General features: G+C 39.3%; 1 protein-coding gene across 3 annotated transcripts; it reads right to left on the bottom strand.

Moving 5' to 3' along the window:
* Nucleotides 1-347: 347 nt before the first annotated feature.
* Nucleotides 348-25,354, bottom strand: RAD21 (RAD21 cohesin complex component). Of its 3 annotated transcripts, XM_054058396.1 has the most exons (16): nucleotides 25,206-25,354; nucleotides 17,136-17,427; nucleotides 16,908-17,052; nucleotides 16,440-16,613; nucleotides 14,880-15,009; nucleotides 12,742-12,841; nucleotides 11,664-11,770; nucleotides 10,815-11,018; nucleotides 10,091-10,216; nucleotides 9,772-9,894; nucleotides 8,297-8,520; nucleotides 7,816-7,981; nucleotides 7,299-7,450; nucleotides 5,507-5,656; nucleotides 4,041-4,124; nucleotides 348-2,171 (listed from the first exon to the last, which is right to left on the bottom strand). In XM_054058396.1, the coding sequence occupies exons 4-16, from the start codon at nucleotides 16,581-16,583 to the stop codon at nucleotides 1,980-1,982; spliced, it is 1,902 nt and encodes a 633-aa protein (XP_053914371.1). In that variant the 5' UTR covers nucleotides 16,584-16,613; nucleotides 16,908-17,052; nucleotides 17,136-17,427; nucleotides 25,206-25,354; the 3' UTR covers nucleotides 348-1,979. The 3 variants fall into 3 exon arrangements, with proteins under 3 accessions (XP_053914371.1, XP_053914372.1, XP_053914369.1); XM_054058397.1 differs by lacking the exon at nucleotides 17,136-17,427; XM_054058394.1 differs by lacking the exons at nucleotides 16,908-17,052; nucleotides 17,136-17,427 and having other exon boundaries at nucleotides 25,206-25,345.
* Between the last annotated feature and the right edge of the window lie 2 nt (nucleotides 25,355-25,356).

Here is a 25,356-nt window from a genome sequence, read left to right as displayed (position 1 = left end):
ACATGCAAGGCAATTCTAGATGCAAGGCAACACTAGAGCTAGAAGAATTCAAACTGGATATGTTCTGGCATTCAGAAGGGACTGGCATGGAGATGGATCACATTTTATGGGCAGTCTCCTCTAATTTTCCACACAGACATTCCTAGCATAGAATGCTTGAACAAAACCACAGTAGGGCCAGTAAAATAACTCTTCCTTCCCCATGGGAAGAAATCTATTTACATATTTAAGCTTTAAATCTCTCAAAAAGCTGAACTGCTACACTACTACTAAAGCAAGCACCCTCCAAGTGCGAGGTCCCAACAACAAAAATTGAAGGTGTTCAGACAAGATTGAGGGCTAATATGTAACAGCTTATAACACAACTTTTATTAGAAAAGTTATACATAACAGCATCAACTACTTTCAAGAATATTAATCTTGAAAAGCAACAAAACCAGACTAAAAATGTTTAACAAGAAACTAATGACCTTTTCTATAATTAAACATTCAAGTTATCTACAATGTCTCTTTTTACAAAGGGGAAAATCATGGTTTTACAGGCACATCATGTTGAAAATAAAGCTTTAGTAACTTTATACAATTAACTTTTTCAAGGATTATTAAAACATGGTCATCATGTAGTCTCATTTTTTTAAACATTCACATAATTTTACAGCTGAGCATACACTGAAATTTCAGAGTCCCGAAATTATTTCACAAAAGTGCCAACATTAAAACCAGAACCTTCAGTGTGAATAATTTTGCCCTAAAAAAAAGTTAAGACAGGTTTCCATAATGAACATATTCACATAATTTCTGGTGCTACCTGGTCTAACAGTAAAGCTTCATTCTTGGTAAGTAAAATCAAATGGGACTTCTTTTGCAGAACTGATAAAATGGTTTGAACGTGAGTCCACATTATTGGAAAAATTGATACTAAAATCATAAATATATCCAAAAAGCCATGAATACACCACACAATTAGTTGGAACTGTGCCCGTTTGTACTGTATATATAGATGCAAATTCAAGCTTGTCGCCTTTTCGGTACAGGTGATATCTGAATTTAGCATCTTTTACAAAGGCGATCTATTCAACTTCTCATTCTTATCTTCATATGCCTGCTTAATAAAAATCAGATAATTTACAATCTAGAAGTCTGTTTTAAAAAGTCTGGAGTTTATATACAGCTCTAACAAACCTAAAACATCGATAAAGTTTAAATGAAATTACTAGAGTTTCCATTTGACGCTTATTAACAGTAATTAGCCATAATCAGTAGTGGACCATAATGAGGTGATAAGTGAAAAGGAATGTTTCGTCTAAAATGCTTAATACGTGTTCCGTCCTCTCATGTATGCAACAGTATCATGTTGAGGAAGTGCTTTCCACAGACACCCGTTTCCCCTTAGCATCAAGGGCTACAAAAATCTGACTGCAAAAATGCAGTGACAAAGCAAGCTGACATGTCAGGCACTACCTTTCATATTGGCAGCTTTAACAGATCCACGGTATGCACAAAGATCTAGGAAAGGGGAAAAAAATGACTACTATGAGAAGCAGACCAAACATTTTAGACGAGTTTGGCAAAGTTTTTAATCAGACAACAGGCTGGCCATTCAGGTTTACTCGAATAGGTTAAAAATATCACTATTAAATCAACTAGTCAAATTATGGTAAGAAATTTTCATTGATACTGAACATTACATGCACCAATATTGCACACATCTGCTCTGAGTTGTTAAAACCATCATCTGGGTCCTTGAGCTGTCTGGTTTCTGCAGTTGGAACTCAAGCCACCCACCCCAGCAGTTTCACTAAAAATTTTAAGTGGTATATTTAAAATACAAACCCCAAAATAATGCAAAAAAAGAAAACCAAGGACTTTATACAGACAATAAAAACTAAATTTTCTGCAATGGTCTTGTGGGCCCTACAGATCGGGCAATATGCGTACGCCCTAGTGAAACCACCACTAGCTCTGCTGTACCTAACCAGTCAGATAATATGAAATCTGGGACCGGGAGTTGCAATGATGTCGCTGTAAGGCTCCTCCTGCGTCAGCTCTATAGCTTGCTGTTTCTTAAGTACCAGGAAGCTGTAGAATTTTGCAGCTGCTTGTTTTCTGTTCGTATTTCTGCACAGCTCAAGCAAACTGATAGATTCCGCTCCAGTCTTAGCAAGAGCTCGCTGAAAAAACACAAACATCGATACCACAAATTAGACAGAGAACTACATACAAACAAGAATGTCTGTTGGCAAGATTCTGTTTGCTGTCACCCCCAGGATGTTGTGAAGGATTGGGAAGGACTTGACATTGGATAGGGACATAACAACACATACGTGAAAATTTCTATATGGATCTTATCTAAACAAAACCAAGTAGGTTTTAAAGAGTTATGTGGAAAAATGAATAAATAAATAAATAAATCTCAAATGTGTGCAACTTGCTCCAGAAACACTGTAGTATAGCACAAGATTCTCTTTCTGAACAAACAGCTAGGCAGTCTTTTTTGACTACAGGACAAATGTTTTTGAACAGGAATTAAGAAATCTCATTTTATTTCTCAAAATAAAAATAACTCCAAAAATAATCATGATATGTTGTTTAAAACAAAATTTCAAGAGCTAAGGCTCTTAAAAGATGCATTATTTTGCCAAAGTAAAAGCCTGTTTATTTCTAAAACTCCCAAACTCCTCTGTTTGTCTGAAACTAAAGTACCCAGAGTAGCTTATTTTTTTTCAAAGTCTTAGCCAGAATATAAAAAAATTCAGGAAAATACATCTGTTTGCTGGCAAGAACAACAACTGACGTCTTCAATTTGAAACAGAACTGTCTGCTCCGGAATATCTACTAGATGAAAAGATATTAGGCTGGCCAAACCAAATTACTTTATATTAAACAGATCTTAACTTCAAATCTCATTACAGACTTTATGTCTCAGCCATCCAGTGTGATGTGCTTTTGGGCACATGGAAGAAAGAATTGGAGGAAAAGAAAAAAGCTAGACAGTCCAAAAAGAATTCTGAAGCTCTTTTCAGAAACTGTGATGAAACATTCAGAGAAATACATTACACAACATTACCAACTAAACATCTGTATACTTTTAACACCGTTTTCAAGCAACAATTGTAAAAGTTTAGGCTGAGATAGTTAATCTTCTTCACAGTAGCTCATACAGTGCTATGTCTTGGATCAGAAAAAATGTTTTTGTTTTGGAGCAAACAAGCTAGGGGTGAGCAGGAAGCTGGAAGGCGACAGCCAAAACAGCTGATCCCAACTCAAAGGGATATTCCATACCATATGACATGCTCAGTAATAAAAGCTGGTGGAAAGAGGAGAGATATATGTGCATTTGGGGTAACAGCATTTGCCTTCCCGAGTAACCTTTACACATAACTAAGCCTGCTTTTCTGTAAATTGCCAAATGTCTGCCTACTGATGGGAATAGTGAATGAATTCCTTATTTTGCTCTGCTTGCACACACGGCTTTGGCTTTACGTATTAAAATGCCTTTATTTCAATCCAGGTGTTTTCTTGCTTTTACCCTTTCGATTCTCCTTATCCCAACACTGTGGTAGGTCAGATTGCCACAGTCACTGTGGATTCAGTTTATCATAACACAGAAGTTTTCAAACTAGCCTAGCTGGGAGTGAACATCCTGTAAATTGGTTTTATCCCTAGACCTTGATAGGGTTTGCCTTGGGTCACATAGCACAAAGTCAGAGGTGCTAAGGTTTCATTAAAAACACAAACCCAATTATCTTAAAACCTGAATTTCTAGGAGTCTTACTTGCACACTAAGTGTGGGCATAAAGGTTAAAAACCAGTTAAATAAAAAATTTTACTTCAAATGTTCTTGGGAATAAAGTGAAATTTATATTCAATAACTTTATATTCAAATATAAGCACTTTTCTCCCCCTCTAAGACAGAAGTGGTAATTTAACTTGAACATCTACCACAAAGAAAGCTCTTTCTTAACCTTTTAACTCAGGTGAAAAGCATCAGTAGGCACACTAAAAAGCTACATCAAGAGAAAGCAAATTATCATGTGTACCTGAAGTCCATGAAGCATTTGTTGAGTCCTCTTGTTCCATCTCCTTTCTTCTTGATCCTGATCACCCCCTGTGCCGTCTTCTTCCTGCAAGCAGCCAAAATTCACACATTTACAAAACAACGATCTTTTAATCCACTGATTTATGAAATGGAAGAGATACTTCTAGATATCACTGCAGCTTTTTCTTTTCATTAAACCAGAAGGTTTAGACAACTTGAGTCACAGGATACACCTAGGAGAGGCAAGAAGGCGGATGGAAAGAAGACGCACGTATCTTGGTAAGGCTGCCTGCCTCTACAATTGTACCTCAGAATATTATGCTGATAACCAGTAAAACAGAAGTTCAGTCATGACAGCTGAATGAGAAAACACACTTCAGCCTAACCTAGGATGACTAGTACTGAACACTATCAACAGTGTTTATATTTGTAAACATTAATAAACAGAGGCATGTTCTCATTTCACTGTGGAAACAGAGCCACTGAAAAGGGGAACTGGTCATTGCTAAAAGCAGCAAAGGCCAGCTCTTAAGGCCTCAGCTCCCCATGTCCTGTGAAGCACTTGCATACACAGAACAGTACTTGTTTATGGAAGATGTGTTATATACTGCTTTTAAAAATAAGAACTTCATTTCATATCAGCAATTAAAAAAAACCATAATGAAAGCAACACATGCAAGCAGTATCTGCTTTGTTTCCAGTCTTAATTCAAGAGCCTCATACTGCGCAGAAGAACTGCTTTGTTGATTATTTTAGTTCTCAAACTTAAGTCAACATGTATTTCTTTCTCTTCATTGTAGTACTTTAAAGTAACATTTCTCTGCATCCAATAACATCTTGAGCTATCAGGCAGTTGGACTAGGCGATCATTGTAGGACCTTTCCGACTGAAAATATTCTATTCTGTTCAAACAGCTTTCTACCTTGCTGGGAAAATCATCTTGACTGAAGTAATTCGCATTTCTTTGTATATGTGCCTTGTTACAAAAGGAAACTTCCCACGTCCAGATACACGCTTTTTCCAACAATAAAACAGTTTTCAAAAAGAATCAATGAAGTCTGTTTAGATATCCACGGAGTATTATATATTGTGACAACTGAAGTTGTTTCTTAAGCTACATTTAAGACATGGACAGTTTTCTTACAAAAATCTACTTTTAAGTATGAACTACTTAAAATGAAATCATAAAATTAAGTTCAAAACTTCTTGTATAAGGCATGATAAATATATAAATTGCTTTAATACAACCATGTGAGAGAAGAAGAGAACTCTCTAATTCAAAGCAGAATATATATGCAACCTATAAATTCATCATGGAATAATTTTAATATTTACATTTACAAAAGTTGTCATTTCTCAGGTAAGGACTGAAGTTTTCTTACACAATTTAATGAATCTTAGGTCAAACAGTGGTGGGGAATACACAAATCCTTCTACATAGCCTGCTTTCAAGATCTTAGCTCTTACCTCCTCTTCTTCCTCCTCCTCTTTCTCCTTTTCCTTCTCCTTCTCTTTCTCTGGCAGAAGTTCTAGCTCTGGTATTAGCTGGCAGATGTTTTGGGGCTCCTCTGGAGGCATTTCTACAGGTGGTATTTCCAGCTGTTGTGATGGTGGATGCTTTAAAAGTACACAATTCATTTAAAAACATGCGGCATCATGTTATCAGTGCTTTTACAATAGAATGCCGATAGTACAAATCAGTTGCACAAAATCAATTCTCTATTCCATTTATATATTCCATATATACATTTCATAATTCTGACAAACTCCATTTGTCAGAATTCTCCATTTTTAAAAAGTGAAAAGCCTTTTTTGTTTTGTTGTCCATTAGAGTCTACTCAAAGCAGAAATTATGATATCACTATAAGGAAAAAAGCTTTCCAATAACTTCACTTAGTCCACCACCCAAGCAACTGATCTCATCTTTTGGATGCAACTTTAAAATCCCACGTAACCAGATGCAGTGCTACACGAGCCTATTAACTCACTGGAACAAGACATCTTCTAATTATCAAACCATTGTTTTTTTCAATTACAAGCATGAAGAAATTAAAACGTAGGTAACTTCGTAACGTTTCCAAAACTGTATGAGTGACTCTGGTACTCAAGCATCATTCTCAGAAGATATTTATATCAAGAAGAAAAATCTAGAAAAGCAGTTAAGCAGGATTTATGTAGTCAGTTTCAATAAAATTTATAATATGCAGTATTGTCCCCTTCAATTCGTATGCAGTTAAGTGTCTGCCACTCATGTTACTTGTCCCATGGTGTGCAGAAACAGTTTCAGATGCCATGTCCCTGCCCATGGCCGGAGGGTTGGAACTAGATGATTTTTAAGGTCCCTTCCAACTCAAACTATTCTGTATTCTATGACCTAAAATAGCTCAAAATAACTTCTCTTTTGGAGTCATGTAGCAGGCTACTACTACGGATACCTTCCTAGAGAGGCCTGATCCAGTTAGCACAATCAAAGAATTCCCAACACATACCAACAACATTAACTTCAGCACAAAGCACGAACAGGGCATTCCAATTTCCCCCAATGACATGGCCAAGAGCAACAGCAGCTGCCATTCTTTAATAAAATAATGTAACACATAATAGTCTCACTCTGCAGCGAACCACCTGTTAGCCACGAAACATGTGAGAAATGAGATTAAAAAAATGCACAGATATGAGAAAGGCAGCACAACAGGACTGTTCTCGCCAGGTAAGCCTTCAGGAAAGAACACACTTTTCACTTTGCCCATTTCCTCTTCTCTTCAGAAATATGGTTTCCTTTCACACTGCATCACAGCTTTTACAGAAGAGACAGACATGAGCTGGTTTCCTAGTCTACTCATAACTCAACAGGAAACCTTTCATGAAGATTTCGAAGGTTTTCTTTGAACTCTTCACCCTGCAATACTAGGACTACCTTAATAAGGAAGTTTGTGCAGCTAAGACAATTCTTTCTTTATCAGTGAAAGCTGTTTGTATACACTTGCTAAGCAGAATTCAATAGCTTTGTAAGCAATACACTTCTTTAAGACTTCTTCTGGAGGCACAGTATTATTTCTTTATCCTACTTGCATTTTAAACATTTGAGTAAGCTTTCCACACCATAAGGACTACCTACGGATAAAGACTCTGATGCTGCTCCAGCATCTCACAAGACTACAGAAAGCTAGTGCCTCAAATCTGCATCACATCCTGCTGTAAGACATCACCCATTCCTCATTCTCAAAAATAAAAATATTAACAAAAAAATTCTACTCACTGGTAACACTGGCTCTGGTTCCACTTGCTGCAGTTTGCGTTTCACACCTGTCTGAGGTGGTGGTGGTGGCATAACAGATTCATCCACGTTCGTTCTGCTGCCTTCCATGATCGAGTCTTGTAAACGACTTGGTTCTTCGATAATAGGTTCGTCTATATCCCACAACAAACCCAGTTTTAGATACTTCAGTACATTACTAAGTCAAATTTGCTATTACTTTAGAATTGAGCACTCTTAACAGCTTGCATAGCTTTCACAGTGACTCAAGCAGAATTGATACCAATGCATATACAACCCAATCTAACATCCATTCTATCCACTGGATCAAACTGAACCTTTACGTGTCTTCTGCTTCAAGGAAGAAAAACTATTTTAAGTCACAGACTGTATATCAAGCTAAACCACCATTACAGAGCTCTTTGCTTCATCCGTAATCTTAGGTGACTTAATCAAAGCAAAAATGAAAGAGAAAAATAAGCTCTGAGGGAAAGCCAAGCATCTTTGACAAGACACAAACCAATGACATCTCGTTGCTGCTGTTGCTGTTGTTGTTGCTGCTCCTCTCTGGGAACCTCTGGATTTTCAAACTCTTTAAGGAACTCATCAAGGTTGTCAGCTTCTCCACCTTTCCTCCTCTTTCTCAGGTCTTCTGGTACCAGAGGTGTAAGACAACGAGTAAAGAGCTATAGGGGAAAGGTTACATTATTCACTATTATATTTCTCAGTATTCTTAATTTCATTTCATAATAACTACTTAGGGGCCACCTTCCTTTCCCACATTTTAAGCTACTCTCCAACAATAGTAACAATAAATCATTTACTTCTGTAACGCATAAGTATTTCAAGCATTAGTGTCATCTTAGTTGTTTTAATGGGTTTTTTTTTAAAATTACGAATTTTACCTTCACTATATCACTATTCATACGCTGACGTTTACTACGTATGAGGCACAATTTGAATATAGTCCATTTAGAAACGAATCTGCACAGAAACATTACCTTCAGTAGCCTATTATTCCACAAAGGCTGTGCAGGTAGAGAGAAAAGCTTTTCAACTCCACCAGTTTCTTTCCACATCATCAGTTTCTTAGTAGGAGGTGCCAAGTCCAAAGTAGTGACAATATCAGAGTAGTCACTTAATTGGGCTCGAATAGTCTTGCTATCCAGTTCTTTCACACTGTCCACAATCAGCTTTCTCTTCCTCTTTGCTTTGGTTTCCTTGACTGTTGAGATTTTTTAAGCAAGTAAAGAAAGTTAGCTCATACAGATACCACACTGCACAAGAATCTTGCAGGTTCATTACAGGTCTTATTTGCCCATGTATAAAGCTGCCTCAAGAATTTAAGGCAATGTTAGCTTTGGGAGAAGCAATGAAAAGATGTAAGCACTATGAAAGGTCAATTACTGTGAATGCTGTCCCATAACCTACAAATTCTTCTGCGTATACTTGTGGTTCCACTGAATCTACCTAAGCCTCATTGATGTTCTCAGCTGCACATGCCTCCCTCCCTCACGGCTGGCTTGTCAGGCTGGTATTCTTCAAGACCAAACCTCTGAGTTGTAAGGTCCCTCTGGCCGAAGAGTCAAAACAACATACCAAGCCTTTCCCCTAAGCCCTATCTGAGCTTTGGTAGGATTAATGTGGGTGGTTATCTTACCTGCACCTCTCAGCCTGCTCTAGAATGACTCTACTGTAAATTGCTTACAGCCTGGCACTCTGCGGCAGACCCTGAAGCTCTGGCAAACGCTGTCTTTGCTGGTCCCAGCTGATCAGCTAGAACCTCTGTTGGGAGCTTGCCACCAGAGGGCAGTGCTAGGGCTTTTTAATTGGCCAACAGAAAATCAGGACCTGGAGTTCAGTCTGAAAACACAGGACAAACTACATTTTTTCAGATCTTTTTTTATAAATAAAGCAGGAATCTATTTATAATGAGCCAAACACAGCATCAATAAAAATAGGAAAGTATTTTGCATTAGTGAAAAAACAACAGGAGTTTCACAACTTAGTAGAACTTCAAAAACAAAGAAGCATCTCCTGAATTCAACAATTCACAGAAGTTATGAATCACTAGAAAAGCACTCATTCTCAGCACAGTGACTCCTGGCCATCTTAAACAGCATATTGAAAACTGTGCTGCACTACAGATACTCTATTAGAATCAAAGGCATGGGGGTCTATTCCAATTAATTGTATCTTAACTAACATGTTTATCAAAATCTGCAGTATCATGCCGCTACACATACTGACTGCAGAAACTACAAACTGGCAACCTCCAAGACCATCAGTGTAAGCTACCTAACTGGAAAGCACTGGAAGGCTACCATTAGAATGAAAGGAATTCAGCACTTGGTCCCTAGTTTCTCTTTCAACTGAGCAGTAGAGTCAGCAGCAGTGCTAGATACTCTTTCGTACCTCACTAAGCTAAGGTGGTCTCTGATGACCCAGGTCAGATATTCTGAAATAGCTTACTCACCAGTTATGTCAATAGGCTCTAGAGCAAAAGCCTCTTCTTCATTGGGAACAAGCGTTGTCTGATCAGTCATAGTTGGTAACGGTTCAACTGGATCTACTGAGTCCGGGCTGTCTGGTCCACCCACTGCCAATTAGAAAAAGTATCTTGCACTATGTCAAAACATTAAGGAACTGTGCTACCGTTCCATCTCCTCCTTTACACCTTAAAGTGGTTTGCCACATTTCATAATTTCAAGCTTAATGTCCTTTTAAGGAATTAGAATCCAAATTAAATTAGTTGACAAAAAGTAATCCTAGATCTAGCCCTAAATCATACTCACTTGATACATTATCATCATCATCCATATCGTCGTGGGGAGGTTGCTCTGGCATCATTACTCCACTTTCTGAGAGCGCAGGTGGGTCATCAAAAATGCCGCCATCATTATTACTGAGAAGTTTGTCATCTGAAACAACCATATGAAAGAATAAGCTTTGCAATCACAAATTCATGAAACAAGTACAGACAAATATAAAAAAACATACAAACAAATTTATGACAATACAGACAAAGACAGTATAAAGGTTAAAGAAACATACTTTCAATGCTGACACAAAGTAATTCGGAGTGCTTTCTTAAAGTGCATTTCAGCTCAAATTTTGAGTTTACAGATAACCTTTATTACAATACACTTGCCACGTATTTGCATCTTACTAATTTCTTAGGACTTCACAGAGAAGCACTCAATACAACTCTCACCATATTAATTAAACCCTTGGGAGGAGTCAAAGAACAAGAAAAGTTGCATACTAATTTTTCTTTAAAGAACTGTTATGTATCAAATGGAAACTCTGCATGATTTAATTTTGCCTCATGTCAAACATAACAATAACTTAACATGCTATACATCGTCTATATTGCTGTAGCACTCCAGCCAGAATTCCACTGCTGAAGGTGTAACTTCAGAAGGGACCGTGACAGCAAACGAAATAACATTCCCACTGTCCCCCAAGAACCAAGTGAGGCAGAAGCTAGAACAGAAGAAAAACATTTCTCAAGCATACCCAATATTCCACCATCATTTCCTTCTCCAAAATTATCATCTTTGTATTGGTCTTCATATTCCAGGTGATTAGATTTCTCATTGAGGTGACTGGTGCTCTGTTCAGGTTCCAGGAGGAGATTGGAAGCACTGGTGCTCACTAGCATGTCATCCTCAAATGCACTACCTTCTCTCATCATCTCACGATCATCCATGCCAAAGTCACCTGCAAGAATACCATTTCACTGCTGTAAATGCTAAAGAACTGAGAAGCAAGAGACTTAGATAACCAATCAGCAAAGACCTAAAGGTAAGACCAAACTTCAAGTTACCTTAATTGCAGAGTTAAAGATAAGACTTAAGAAATTTTGCCCAAAAATACTATAGCGAAATACTGTTCAAACAGTTATAAAAATAACCATGTCCTCCTTGAAGCATTTCATTGCACTTATTTTAACTGATTTTAGCAAGATCCGACTAAATCAAAGAATTCCAAGAAATTCAGACAAGTTGTACTTTAGGTCTCAAGGTTCAGCTTCACGTACAAAGAGCAAACCAATGCCAAATCTACACCACCATCAATACCTAGATTATACTTTCAAAAAGATTAATGAATTATGGATTACATTACTGTGCTCTGAAAACAAGACATTCAAATACAACTCTCTTTGAACTTCAATTCAGATCTCAGAACACCATCCTTGAAAAGGTACTGAAAGAAGTGCTCACCACTCACCACTTCAGCTTTATACAGGCACGATTTATCTAATTAGTTCTCCACTTAGTGGGGATTCTGTATTAATTGCAAACCCATAACTTCACAGTGACCAAAACTAGCCTAGTAACACATAATAATACACAAGATTTTTACCAAAGTCATTATCCTGGAGGATACTGATGTTGCCTACTTCTTCCCTCATTGTGATTTCTTCCACTCTACTCTGGTTCAAACTGAACTGCTGGGCCACATCAATATCACTTAAACAAAGAGAAGGTAATTATTAAAAATCTCAATTCAACAACAGATAAAGCCTGCTTAGATAAATGTTAAATTAGTTGCTACAAAGCACTACGGTAACTATATACTTAAGTAAACTAACAAAAAAGCTGGTGGTGAATACAAAATAGAAAACACTACTTGAAACAGTAAGACCATTCATGGTTAAAATCTATCACCCAAACTGTATTTGCTTCTGGGAAACATCAGTAACCTCTCTTACTCCTCGCTATGTTGGGTCACTAATTTTAAAGGCCAAATCAATAAGCAAGAAAAGACACACTCCCCTCCCCCAACTTCAAAAGCTATTAAAATACTTTATCGAAAAGTATATCTGGTAACAGTACCAAATTAAGACTCTGTCATGTGTTAAGGTACATTTATTACAAGAACACAGAATTACATAGTTTAAAATTAGCATATGATCTAATTGGAATATAAACCAAATAGAACACTGAGTAAAACAAACTGCAAGGCAGAAATTCCATTATGAATAATCCTAAAGGGTAACATCAATTTTTAAGATCAAGAACTATTCAAGTTGTATACTTGTTATTATGTTTACAAGCAACTCACTAGTATTAAAAAGTTTTAAGAATTAAAACTGCCACTACACAAGGTCAACCAGCATGTTTCCATACATCATATCTGTGTGATGTATAGTGCATTGCACAGAAGAGAAAAGAAAATGGTAATACCCATCAGTTTTTCAAAAGCTTCTGTAGGAACAGCTTTAATGTCAGTTAAAATCACATGCTATTATGAACTTAAAGTCAATACAAAGACATACTTGCCCCATATATTAAGACTTAAGAACACAAGTTATGTAAAAGACTTTTTTTTTTTTTAAGCACAGCAATGAGTATGCTCTTTAAAACCAAGTTCTCTTCAATTAAACCCAAATATCATTGGCATGGAAATAAAAAAATCCAAACAGACAAACCAAGCTTACTCTAGATCAGGAAGTGGTTGGTCAAAATCATGAAATTCCTCAGGTAAGGTAATAGCATTGTAAGCAGCTTCTCTGTTTTCCTCAGGCAAATCGACAACCCCTGCAGAAAAGAACACTCGGACATCAGTTCCCATTCCTTACAAGGACAACATTTTTCCCTGCACCTTCAGCATTGCTCTCCCTGCAAGAGCTCGTCTTTGAATTCTAAGAGTGATGCTAGATACCTATGAAGAAGACCTATACAATATTAGTACTGAGATGCAGTCTAAATTGAAAATATATATGCCCAAGCCCTTGTACTGCTTTGTATAACCCCAGAAGCCTCAAATCACTTGATAATGCAGATGTAGCATGATGCAGAACTGTGCAGCTAACACAGACGTTGTACATCATCACACTATGCAGGTATCTGGCAGTGCCGGTACCTGCTATAAAACCATTTTATCTTGATGCTCCAGATGAGCCAGTTAGTCCTATATTTTGGGTTGGATAAAGGAGCAGCAGCACAGCAGCAACACAGCAGTCTGGTTTGGGTAAAGCAGCGGCAACACAGTATGACTATTTTGCTGCCAGTCTTTTAGCCCGTTTCTTTAGCCCTGAAAGTCTCAGCACAGTACTGACTATACTTGGGCCACACAAAATCTTAGGCTTCTGCATTTAAAAGAGCCAGATTACCTAAGCCACGTACATACCTTTTCTTATCCTCTCGAGATGCTTAATCTGCTACTCAGTGAGCATTCTCAGACCATGACTATCAGATTAGGCATCACACAAAACCAGCGCCAGTAGTTGGTACCTCTTTTATTCAAAGGCTTAGAGGTCAGGACACTTGAAAGTGCATTGGAAATTCAGGTTCAATTCCTTCTGTAACTTGCAGAAGATCTGAGCTCTATGTTCTGCCTTCTGACCCACACAACAAAGGCAATTCTGAGGTACAGATACTTCAGAAACACTGCCCACCGTGTTCCCCTCCGCAATGGATCAAAGAACCACTGTCCAGAGAGACCAGGAACAAGCGTGAGTCTGTAGTTTATTCATCTTGGTACCTGGCTAGGAATAAAGAAACCTAGTCCATCTTTTCAGTGCTATCCAATATTTTTACCTGTTGGCTACTTAAGATAAAAAAACGTAAATGATTCTCAGAGCAGACAAGATCAAACCAATGCCTAAGCCACAAAGCTGATAAACTAAGAACAAAGACAAGTGCACCAACTTGTTTCAAGTCAGCATGCCACCTATTGTAAATCTTGTTTTAAGGAGCTTCACATTCTACATGTGCTCTTTTGGGTGCCGGAAAACCGGGAAAATAGATTACTTTGTGAAATTGGACAAATTTATGTGTTCTCCTCATCCAGGGAAGTTAAATTTAACGGTCAACAAATTGCCACTGAAAGCCACATGAAGATCAACAACCAGATCAGAACATGAAGATGGGGAAATGAAGACAAAGGCATTACACACCTTAACTTTTCTCAAATTCACTGTTGCTTTGGCTTTCAAGTGTTGCCTTTAAAAAAAAAAATAGCCTGAAGTTCAGCTTTCAAATCTACTACACTCTTAAACTTGAAAAGGTAGAACATAATTCACCAGCATCACTGCCACAAATAGACTTCAGCTGGAAAAAAATTTCTCAAGGTAGAATAAAAGGGAAAATATCTTTGTTGCATACATTATAGTTCACATTTTCAGAAACTAAAATGTGAAAGTGTTAAAAAACCTCAACTTATTTCTGTTTCTTTTGTAACTCAGGGCAAGGCAATCTTTACCCTTGATGGAAACAAGCTCTCTTCTACGCTTCCATTCAGTACATGCAACTGGCCTTTCTCAGACTTGTGACAGGACATAAAAGCCATGTAGCATATTTCCATTTAACACCATATACCAACAACAGTCTAAATAATACTCGAGATTTTACTGAATCAGCACTAATAGGAAAAATGTTCATTCAGAATTCAATTAAAAGATGCTCTTCAGCATATAATTCGGTCACACAGGGAGCCTGAAGCTGCATTAAAGAAAACAACTTCTATAATCCTGGATAACTTCATGTAATTGTTCTACAGAGATAAGAAGGTAGAATCTTATATCATTATATAACAATGTAACTTTTCATGGAGTGCTTAGATAAAGGCAGATACCTGGACGAAAAGCCATCTTAATCTTAATGAAAGCCTCGTTACAGTCTGCAAGAAGATATTTTGCTTTCCTGTGGTAGATTCTAACAACACCTAATAAGAGATGTCCTGAGGTTCGAAGTGCCATCTTCACCTGAAAACATAACGCACAATCAGAGGATTAGATGTAGCCCTACATTTTTTCCTTTAATGAAATTTCAGTCAGCTTTGCATGAGTTTTTTAATAACATCAAATATCCAAAACAAATATAAAAATCAGCAGAAAACTAAAGAAAGGAAGAGTACAAACTCTACAGTTCAAGATGATACCCCACAAATTATTTATGGATGACCTGGCAAATACCCCTAAATTAATAGCACATTACTCCAGGAATTCCCAAACACCACTTCGTCTAGTAAAATAAAAAGATGACAACACAAAACCTGATCAACCACATCTTTTTATGACATTTTTATTAGTGAAAGAAGTGAAAACCACAAAACTTTTAATTCATTGCTTTACTATGTAATCAAGTATCTGCTGTGGGAACAGAAAACTGATTAAAAAACAGTTCCAGAGATCTCTTCTAAAGTACCTTAGTCTGAAAGAGCACAAGACTTGTGTTAATGGGTACATAGAATAATTGTCTCCCAGAAGGATTAAGCCGTACAGGGTTTAATCTCAAACTCTAAGAATTCAAATTTTTTATTGCATACAATATCTTTCTATTATCTGAGCCAATTAAAGCGTTACATAAAGTTAAATATATGTAAGAGCACCTACCAATGTCTCCTTTTCCAAAAAGAATGCTGCAGCTCACTAGTGAGTCTATGAACATTTTCTTCTAAATCCTTCCAGAGCTAACACTGATGCAAATCATTGTTCTGGAATAGTAACTAACTCTGTGATTCTACTATAAAATTTTATTTATACTTAGAAATTCTTCCAAAATCCAGAGTAGAAACACTGTCATATTTATATCAACCAAAAAAAAAAAGACAAATCAGAGACCAAAAGCTTTAAATATAACGCCTTCACAGAACAGTGCAGTATCTTTATTACATGGAAAACCATCCTCACATAACCGGTAACATTGGAAGCTACCATGATACTTCAGATCATTTTGCTGTAGCCAAGAAGAAACACGATTTGAACTTAGGTCACAAGCATAAATAAGAACACCCTGAGTCCTGTTTCTACCGCTCCCAATAATAGGAGCATTGAGAGAGTGTCATCATAAGGCCTTTAAAAGTTACTTCTCAGAAAGCCTGCGCTTTCCTCTCTTCCAAACATTTGCTTCTAAATGATGTGTTGTACACTAAGATACAAGCCCTCCACTTATACAAGGAAAAACATTTGGTATCTAGATTGCATGACATTTCAGCATTAGAAAATTCACAAGAAAATATTCCTCAGAATCAAAGAGTCAATAGAGTATTTCACATCTGAACAGATCTTTCCACCCTTTAAAACAGCAACATTATGAATTTTGTTTGTTTCAGTGACCCAAAGGTTCAATTACAACCTAACTATACAGTTTCTTTTCACTACAAGATAACATTACATCAGCATAAAATAGATACCTTTGGTGAAATAATACTCTCCACGCTGCTCTCCAGATTACATTCAAAAACATGGGCTTTGGTTAGCTTCTTATCCCAGTGGGCCGCCAGCCAGATTTTGGCCAGCGGCCCACGCTTGCTCAGGACGAAGTGGGCATAAAACATGGTCCCAAATGTTTAAAACAAAGTGCAAACCTGTAAAGAGAGAGGTTATTTTTCTAGATTTTTTTTTAATGAGGAATATCCTTGTAAACACCCACTTAGCCACTGAAAGCAAAGCACGTTTGCTTTTCAATCATTAAGGTCAGACTATTTGTATAAAATATTTAAGAAGCAAACACAACTGGCAGCTATGTAGTAGCACATATATTTATTGCAGAGAAAATATAAAGCAGGAAGAACAGCAACCAATGGCCATTTATATAATTTAGAAACGTTCACCGTCCCACAAGAAAAAAAAAAATCTTGAATATATTATGGTAATCATACCAGGCTCTTATAAGGCAAACATGTCTCAGCTTCCAGTCCACAGTAGTCTTCTACAGGAATGGTTGCAGGGAGGATCCGGGGAACTACAGGCCTGTCAGTCTGACCTCAGTGCCAGGGAAAATCATGGAACAGGTAATCTTGAGTGCTATCATGAAGCACATGCAAGAGAACCAGGTGATCAGGCACAGTCAACATGGGTTTACAAAAGGCAGATCTTGCCAAACTAACCTCATCGTCTTCTATGACAAAATGACTCGACTACTGGATGGGGGAAAGGCTGTGGATGTAGTCTTCTTGGACTTCAGTAAAGCCTTTGACGGTTTCTCACAGCATTCTGCTTCAGAAACTGTCAGCCTCTGGCCTGGATGGGCGCACACTCTCCTGGGTCGAAAACTGGTTGGATGGCCGGGCCCAGAGAGTGGTGGTCAATGGAGTTAACTCCAGCTGGAGGCCAGTCACAAGTGGGGTTCCTCAGGGCTCAGTACTGGGTCCAGCTCTGTTCAATGTCTTTATCAATGACCTGGATGAAGGCATTGAGTGCACCCTTAGCAAGTTTGTGGATGACACTAAGCTGGGTGGAAGCGTGGATCTGCTGGAGGGTAGGGAGGCTCTGCAAAGGGATCTTAACAGGCTGGACCGCTGGGCTGAGACCAATGGCATGAGGTTCAACAAGGCCAAATGCCGGTCTGCAGTTGGGGCACAACAACCCTATGCAGTGCTACAGACTGGGTAAGAGTGGCTGGAGAGCTGCACAGAGGAGAAGGACCTGGGGGTAATGGTTAACAGACAACTGAACATGAGCCAGCAGTGTGCCCAGGTGGCCAAGAAGGCCAACAGCATCTTGGCTTGTACGAGAAACGGTGTGACCAGCAGGTCCAGGGAGGTTATTCTCCCCCTGTACGTGGCACTGGTGAGACCGCACCTTGAGTACTGTGTTCAGTTCTGGGCCCCAAAATACAAAGAAGGATGTTGAGGCTCTGAAGCGTGTCCAGAGAAGAGCAACGAAGCTGGTGAAGGGTCTGGAGAACAAGTCTTACGAGGAGTGGCTGAAAGAGCTGGCTGGGCTTGTTTAGCGTGGAGAAGAGGAGGCTGAGGGGAGACTTTATTACTCTCTACAAAAGAAAGGAGGTTGTGGAGAGGAGGGAGCTGGCCTCTTCTCTCAAGTGACTGAGGACAGGACAAGGAGGAATGGCCTGAAGCTCCGCCAGGGGAGGTTTAGGCTAGATATCAGAAAAAAATTCTTCACAGAAAGAGTCATCAGGCACTGGAACAGGCTGCCCAGGGAGGTGGTCGAGTCACCTTCCCTGGAGGTGTTTAAGGAACGGGTTGATGAAGTGCTTAGGGACATGGTTTAAGGGAGTGTTGGGAATGGTTGGACTCTATGATCCAGTGAGTCCTTTCCAACCTGGTGATTCTATGATTCTACCACCTCCATTTCTTTCTACTCTTAACTCAGTAGCTACTACTATTCTACACCAGGACATACACTACATCGTTTCAGTGAAACATTCAGCATTATATAATAGTCCCAAATTTTTTGAACTTCACCATACTTTCCTTAAACAAAGTAAATTATGTCTTCATTCATCAACAGAACGCTCTACATTTCATAATCCTCCTTGCAACACTTCACATTTTTTATTCCAGTGCTGGTATGGATGGTAAGAAAATTGCATTATTCCAAACTTCCTGAAGATCTAGTTTTCTCCTTTTTCCTTCACCAGAAAAACATACTTACTTTTATCTACTTATCAGCCGTAAGAAGGTAGATACTAGATAAGATGTCAACGTATAAAACCATGGGGAAGCAGAACAACACAATGTCTTACAATCTCAACACGACAATTTCATGCATGAGATAAACATGGTTCAATTACAAGCTGAGAAAACAAAAAGTTTGCTTTAAAGCCATGTAAGATTCTCCACAAGCAGCTTTTTCTCCAGCAATATCAGTAACTAGTGAATAAGGAAATATAGAGAAGAACGGGAGATGCGACATGTGCATTTCAATTTTCTGCTTCCAGTTTCTAAACCATACCAACTTACTTGTAGGCAAAAGAAGAGTTTCAAAGCAGCTAGGATAGAGCTGTTCGCATTTATAGGGTAGACTTCACACATAATAAAAGAGGAGGAGCACAATCGTGACTGCGAAGGAAATAAATATAGGGGCAAGAAAAGCATTGGCATTGCTGGATCACTATAGGCAAAGCTAGCCTCTACATATCTGGACAACAATAAATGAAAAATTGTAGATCTAGGAATTGAAAATAAAGGCAAATGATTTTTTTTCCCCTTCTTCCCACAGGTTTTCTTTTACTAATTGAGATTTGAAGGAATAGAAAGAGTAGGGAAAATTATCTTTGTAGTGGGACCATACTTGGTACTTGTACCCACTCATTCGATATGCAAGGTGACGAAAACTTTGGATTTCAGCTATATTAAACAGAATAGAGTTGTTTGGACAACAGAAATTATTATCAAGCTTATCTGTCTTATAGACTAGCCGCTGATTCCCTTCATAACCAAGAATAAGACACAGCGAGGATTTAAAAGAAATAAAGGCCACGTTCAGGTTCAGCGTGAATTAACACAATAGATAGAAAGGATTAAAATCAATCTTAGGAGTGAAGTTAATAGCTTTAAGTCATAACAAAGCTGCAGATTAATGAAAAGTTACAATCTAATTTTTACTTAAGATTGCGTGGGGGCTAATGAGAGCACTGCAGGAAGGTAGACATAAGCATGCTTTTCTAGGAAGCACAATGAAACCATTTTGGAAGTCTCCTTCATCAACAGAAGTTATCTAAAAGAAGGTACTCTACTCCTCTGCCTTGTTTTTCTGAAAGACATCACACTGCCTCAAAGACCAGCTGACAATTCAATCCTTTGTGAATTTTCTAAGGTCTCACAGTATTTTTGTATATGCAAAGACATAATTTTGCAGCACTACATTTGGGTATCTTGAGCTGCTACTACAACAACCATCCACTGCTTTGGTAACAGCAGGCCTGTAAGTTACCCTTACACATGAGGAACAAGGGAAAACACAAAAATACCGTTAATAAAATCACTTGTATCATTACTGTGCTAAAAACTCCCAACAAAAGCTGCAAAGAATGTACTTTAATTCATGGAGTATGGCACAATTATTCAACAGTATTTTACAATCATTAAAATAAGTAGAATGCGCTTCACAAAACTTAATGTATGGTTAACTGTAACCCTGAAGTGAGAAGTTCCTGTTAAATATGAAACACTTGGACAAATCAGACAGAAACAACTAAACACTTTAAATCCCAGATAGCAAGAGTAATGCAAGGATAAGACAAACGAACTAAGATATCTAAGAGGAAGCAATGTTCCTCCAAAAAAGGAGGTGTCAGGATCACACCAAGGCTAGCGATTTCACAACTTTTTTAATTTTTTTTTTTTCCAAACAGATATATTGTTAACTTTCTGTCTTTTAAGAACTCACAATCCAGTACTCCTCATAAGGGAGCTTAACGTATGTTAATGGCTTTCAAAACATATGCTTTGTTAGCAATTAAAGAATAGAGGCTGCAAACCACTACACCCAAGGAAGGCACAGAAACGGTGTATGTCACCTGTATTTGTGGTGTTTCCTAGGTTTGACTACCACTCCGTACTGGAGTTACAGATCAAACCTAAAACTTGCCTGTAAGACTAATGAGAAGATCATACTACACGTGAAGGGTACTTAAACTTTTGGAGTGGATAAGAACTCCAAATAACTAGCTTTTGACAGAGGTCACCTGTTTCCCTTTGTCCACTAAGGAAACTTTGCCACAGCAAAACACATTAAGAGAAACAGTAACAATCATACTACAGATAGTTTTAAAGTGTGTTTTAATGTGAACTGTTACTAAAAATAATACTTCTGTTCTCTGAAGCACTAACTTCCTGTCACAATATGAGTTTATTCCACTTCCAAACTCCAGCAGATGCTCTGTATGCCAGTGCCTGGGTTACAGCAACAGTACAAATACCATCTTTATGGTTCTGAGCTGCAGCAGGCCAGTTACTGTTGTTTAGAGCAGCAGCACAATTGCTTAAAGCAGGCCTCAATGCTAGCTCTCACTTTTCCGAGTTTCTCCTTCTTTCCGTCTTTTCAGATAATCCTTTTCCTTATTCCAGGCTTTTTGGCTGATCTTTAATTCATAGGGCAGTATGCTGATCCAGTGGCATGAAAGGAGAAGAGATAAGATTTTCTGGCATAACTCAAGACTAGGATGACTGCTAAAGAATCTAAGAGTCTCTTGGAGTGGCAGAGTGCAGACACAGAAAACATATGTCGTTGGCTGCAAAAGCAACCCATAAGAATCCTCCAAAGAAAAAGGGTAGCTGATGGTTCTTAAAAAGCTTGAAAGGTAAAATACAACTGTTAGTTTTTGAAATTGACTGAATATGATCCAGGACCTTAAAATCTGTACAAAGAACCTACGCATTTTTCTGCCTTGCTCGTACTGCTCTGCGGCAAAAATAATATATAACTACATTAGACTAGATGGGATCAAATCCTGATCTCTCCATATTCTGCTCTTTAAAGATCTTAAGCTTAATTTTAATTAATGTCAAATCTGCTTTGATGTGCAACTGTCCTCAGGCTCTTCTGCCTGAACTGGTGCTCAATAATCATATTCTTAGTTTTTTAACATTTTTGTTCCTATAGAAGGGTAAAAGGCTACAATTCTACACACAAAGTAACGGAAAACGTAAAGTAAAACTAATACAATACAGATAGTCCACAGCATCTGATCCAGAATCAGTCTGTTTGATTCTCTTGTCTGAGTATCTGGTAATTGATCCTCCCTAAGAAGCACCAAGAAAATTGGATAGTTGCAACCTATGAGCTTCATCTTACCCATCAATTCACTACTATTAAGTCTTTCTGCATAACGGAACAGCTAACTATCAAAACCCTGAAAAGCACTCTCACGTAACTTGAATCCCATCCTTCAAGATATTCAGAAGAAGATTAATGAACTAAGTAGACAACAATACTGTAGATAACATATACGATATTCACCCTATTTTAACCTGACCATAGCTCACTCCAGCCCATTAAATCCACTTGCCTGTTACTCTACTAGGTATGGTTACGTATACACAAACCAGTTCATACACTAAGTTCAGTCTTCGGCTTGCTTTATAGTCACTTATATCTGTTCTTGTTAAAAGGCTACTCCAGAAACACATTAATCCACTGATCAGCAGACAATTCCCACACTACAACTTCAAAATCAGTCTGTCATTTTAATTCATATGTTCTTAGGCGATCTTTTAAACTTTCTTCTCTGCTGGTTTCCCCTACACAATTTTCTTAATATGTTGTCCCTCTTTCTGTTTTGCTAAGCCAAGTCAGCCCTGGGTGATCTGGGGAAGAGCGAGTTCACCCTGTGCACCTGCAGCACTCTGAGTTGACCCTGCTGGACACTTCATAAGTCCAGGATTACCCTTACTCTGCAATTGTACTTTGAGTTCTTCAATTTTAACTCATCATCCTTCACTATACAGCCCATACATATCTAAAACTTCCCTGACTGATGTTGTCTCACCAGCAGTTTCATTAGCACACTGAAAACCTGGTGCCACTGAAAAAAAAAAAATTCATCACAGCAAGTCTTCATAAACTCCACTTATAACTCCTTACAGCTCAAAGCCTTTTCAGTGCTACCTTATTTCATTTTCTCCTTTCAACCATCTTTATAATTCTCTGGTTAATCCACATTTTTCTGAGTTTTAATACATTTCTTTGTGACACCTGCAGCTTTACCTAAGTCCAGTGACAAGTCACCTCAATTTTGTATGTCCACAAAATCAGTTACCAAAAAGATGAAACTGAATTAGTTCAACTTGACACACATTTGACAAATGCATACAGCACGTTCCATTTCTCTCTAGGTCTCAGTTCTCCCATCAACATTTTTTCTGAAATCCTATGGCTGAGGTTGCCCTACCAAGGTCTGTAATTGGTCAAAAAACAACATTCCTTCACAGAAACTGCATTCACTATTAATCATAGAATCACTATGTTGGAAAAGACCTTTAATATCATCAAGCCCAACCGTATTAGGTTGGAAAAGACTTTTGAGATCATCAAGGACAACTGTGCCTGTCCACTACTAAATCATATCCCTAAGCACTTCATCTAACCATCTTTTAAATACCTCCAGGGATGGCGACTCAACCACCTCCTTGGGAAGCCTGTTCCAGTGCCTGATAACTCTTTATTCTCCAAGTACAATACACTACTTGCCTACACAATCAAATTGCTAGAACCAGCACCCCACAAAAGTTACTAATTCAAAAAGCAGATAACTCAGAATTATTGTACATAGTCTGAGATTATTGAAACCTATGAACACTGTTTTCCCTCAGTTCAAAACTCCATTTTCATCTTTAGTCCTCAGCAGGTATCCATCCCTTGCCTTAAGATTCAGTATGTCCACTCATTCAATGGAAGAGAAACTTTAATTGCAGGCCCTATCTTGATTATCCCAACCTGGTTTGCACAATTCCAGTTCCAGGTCAAACTAATACACTTGCAGAAACAATGTATTAACATGTACATAAATGTACATAAGTTGAATAAGTGTGTAGAATTCCTTATATTACTCCCTCTTTCACACCAGTTATTTCTCCGCACTGTTCACCTACAGAGGCCAAATATAAAAAAACCTAACTTTCTAACACCTTGCTTCAAAACAGTTAAATGATATTAAGTGAGGCAACTACTGTCATTTCTATGGGAAACTCTTGATACCAGAAACACTGACAGCAAGAGAAGACAAATTTAATTGTGTGGTAATTTAAGTTTATTGTAGTCTCTCAAACTTTTTTGCTCCTCCTTTTACTGCCCCCACCCATTTACTTCCTCTCTACTTGAACCTTTAGATCAGTGGGCTTTGTATTTGCAAGTTTCACAGAAAGTCAACTATTTACAAACCATCCTTTACAAAACAGAATGCAAATCTGGCCCTACTAACGCTTTGATGTTTCCCCATTCTCAATGTGATGATTTTACCGAGGAAGAGATTAATCAAAGTGTGTGTTTATTGTGCACGTTCACACAATGCAGACCTAAATGGTAACTTTTCCAAATGTACAGTATTTTCTCCCATATGTCCAAATTCAATGAAAAGCCATTTTTACCAAAATAATGCCATTTACCAAAATAAGTCACAGTCATCCCAAGTTTCCTTTGTTATCGACAAAAACACAACACCTTGTCTTATATTTAACAGAAGCCCTTCATTCACAATTAGAGAGAAATCTTTACAAACATAGCAAGATTTATAACAGAGCACCCATAGGAGCTCCTAAAAAGATCTTAGTTCTTCTAGAGACAGGCAGTTTTCAAGAGGCCTTTTATTTGCAGATCTAGAGTCTTAGTGCCCAAAAGGCAGTTCATATGTTACTAGCGAGGACTGCGAAAACATTCACCAGTCAGCGTTACCGAAGTGAGAAGTTCCATTAGGAAGCAAGAGACAGGAAAACAGCATTCTGCTCCTCTCCCCGCCAGCCCCGCCGACCCTTCTGCTAGCTCCCTTACTGTCGCCGCCGGATCCCGATCGCTCCCGGGGCGATCGGGAAGGTCACTTACAGGCCGTTCCCACTTCGAAACGGACGCCCCGGGCTCTGCCCGTTCCCCTGGGGCTCTGCACGCCCCCTCCCCGGAGGCCGGCTCCCCAGTGGAAGTGTGTCAGTCACTTACAGCCCGCCCACCCCCCGGGTCCTACCTTCCCCAGGCCATACTCGTCCCACCTCGGCCATGACACCCCCCCAGGGCCTTTCTCATTCTCCACGGCGGCCATGCCCGTCCCGAGGCCATGCCCCTCTCACAGAAGCCATGCCACCCCTCCTGGAGCTCCTCTCGGCCCGGCCCGGCCCTCAGAACCCTGCCTCCCTCCAGGCCATGCCGCCCCCTGCGGGGCATTTCCCCAACCTCCACGGGGATCCTGCCCGTCCCGCCACGGGGGCCCTGCCACCCCCCCCGGGCTCTCCCCATTTCCCCCCTCGGGGGCCCTGCCCGTTCCCTGGGCCCTATCACCTCCCCCAGGGCTCTTCCCGTCCCCCCGGAGACTCTGCCCGTCCACGTCCCCCAGGCCCTGCCACCCCCCGGCCCTGCCACCCCGAGGCTGCAGGGAGGGCCCCGCGCGGGGCAACCCCTCGTCTCCGCGAGCCCAGGCGCTGCCGCCCGCCCGCCCGCCCACCCCGCCGCAGGCCCCGGCAGCGCCCCGAGAGCCGGGCCGCGGCGTCAGAGGGGCCGCTCCTCACCCCGGTCCGGCGGCAGCTGGGGCTGGGGAACCGCTCCGCTGCCCGTGGCGGAACCGAGCCGCTCACTCAAACAAACAAGATGGCGGCCGCGGTCCTTCCTGCCGCCCAAACCCGCCGTTCAAATCGGCAGGATGTTTACTGTTAAACCGAC

This window comes from Cuculus canorus, chromosome 2 (assembly GCF_017976375.1).
Source record: "Cuculus canorus isolate bCucCan1 chromosome 2, bCucCan1.pri, whole genome shotgun sequence".
Lineage (NCBI taxonomy): Eukaryota > Metazoa > Chordata > Aves > Cuculiformes > Cuculidae > Cuculus > Cuculus canorus.
This window is presented reverse-complemented; position numbering and strand designations above follow the sequence as displayed.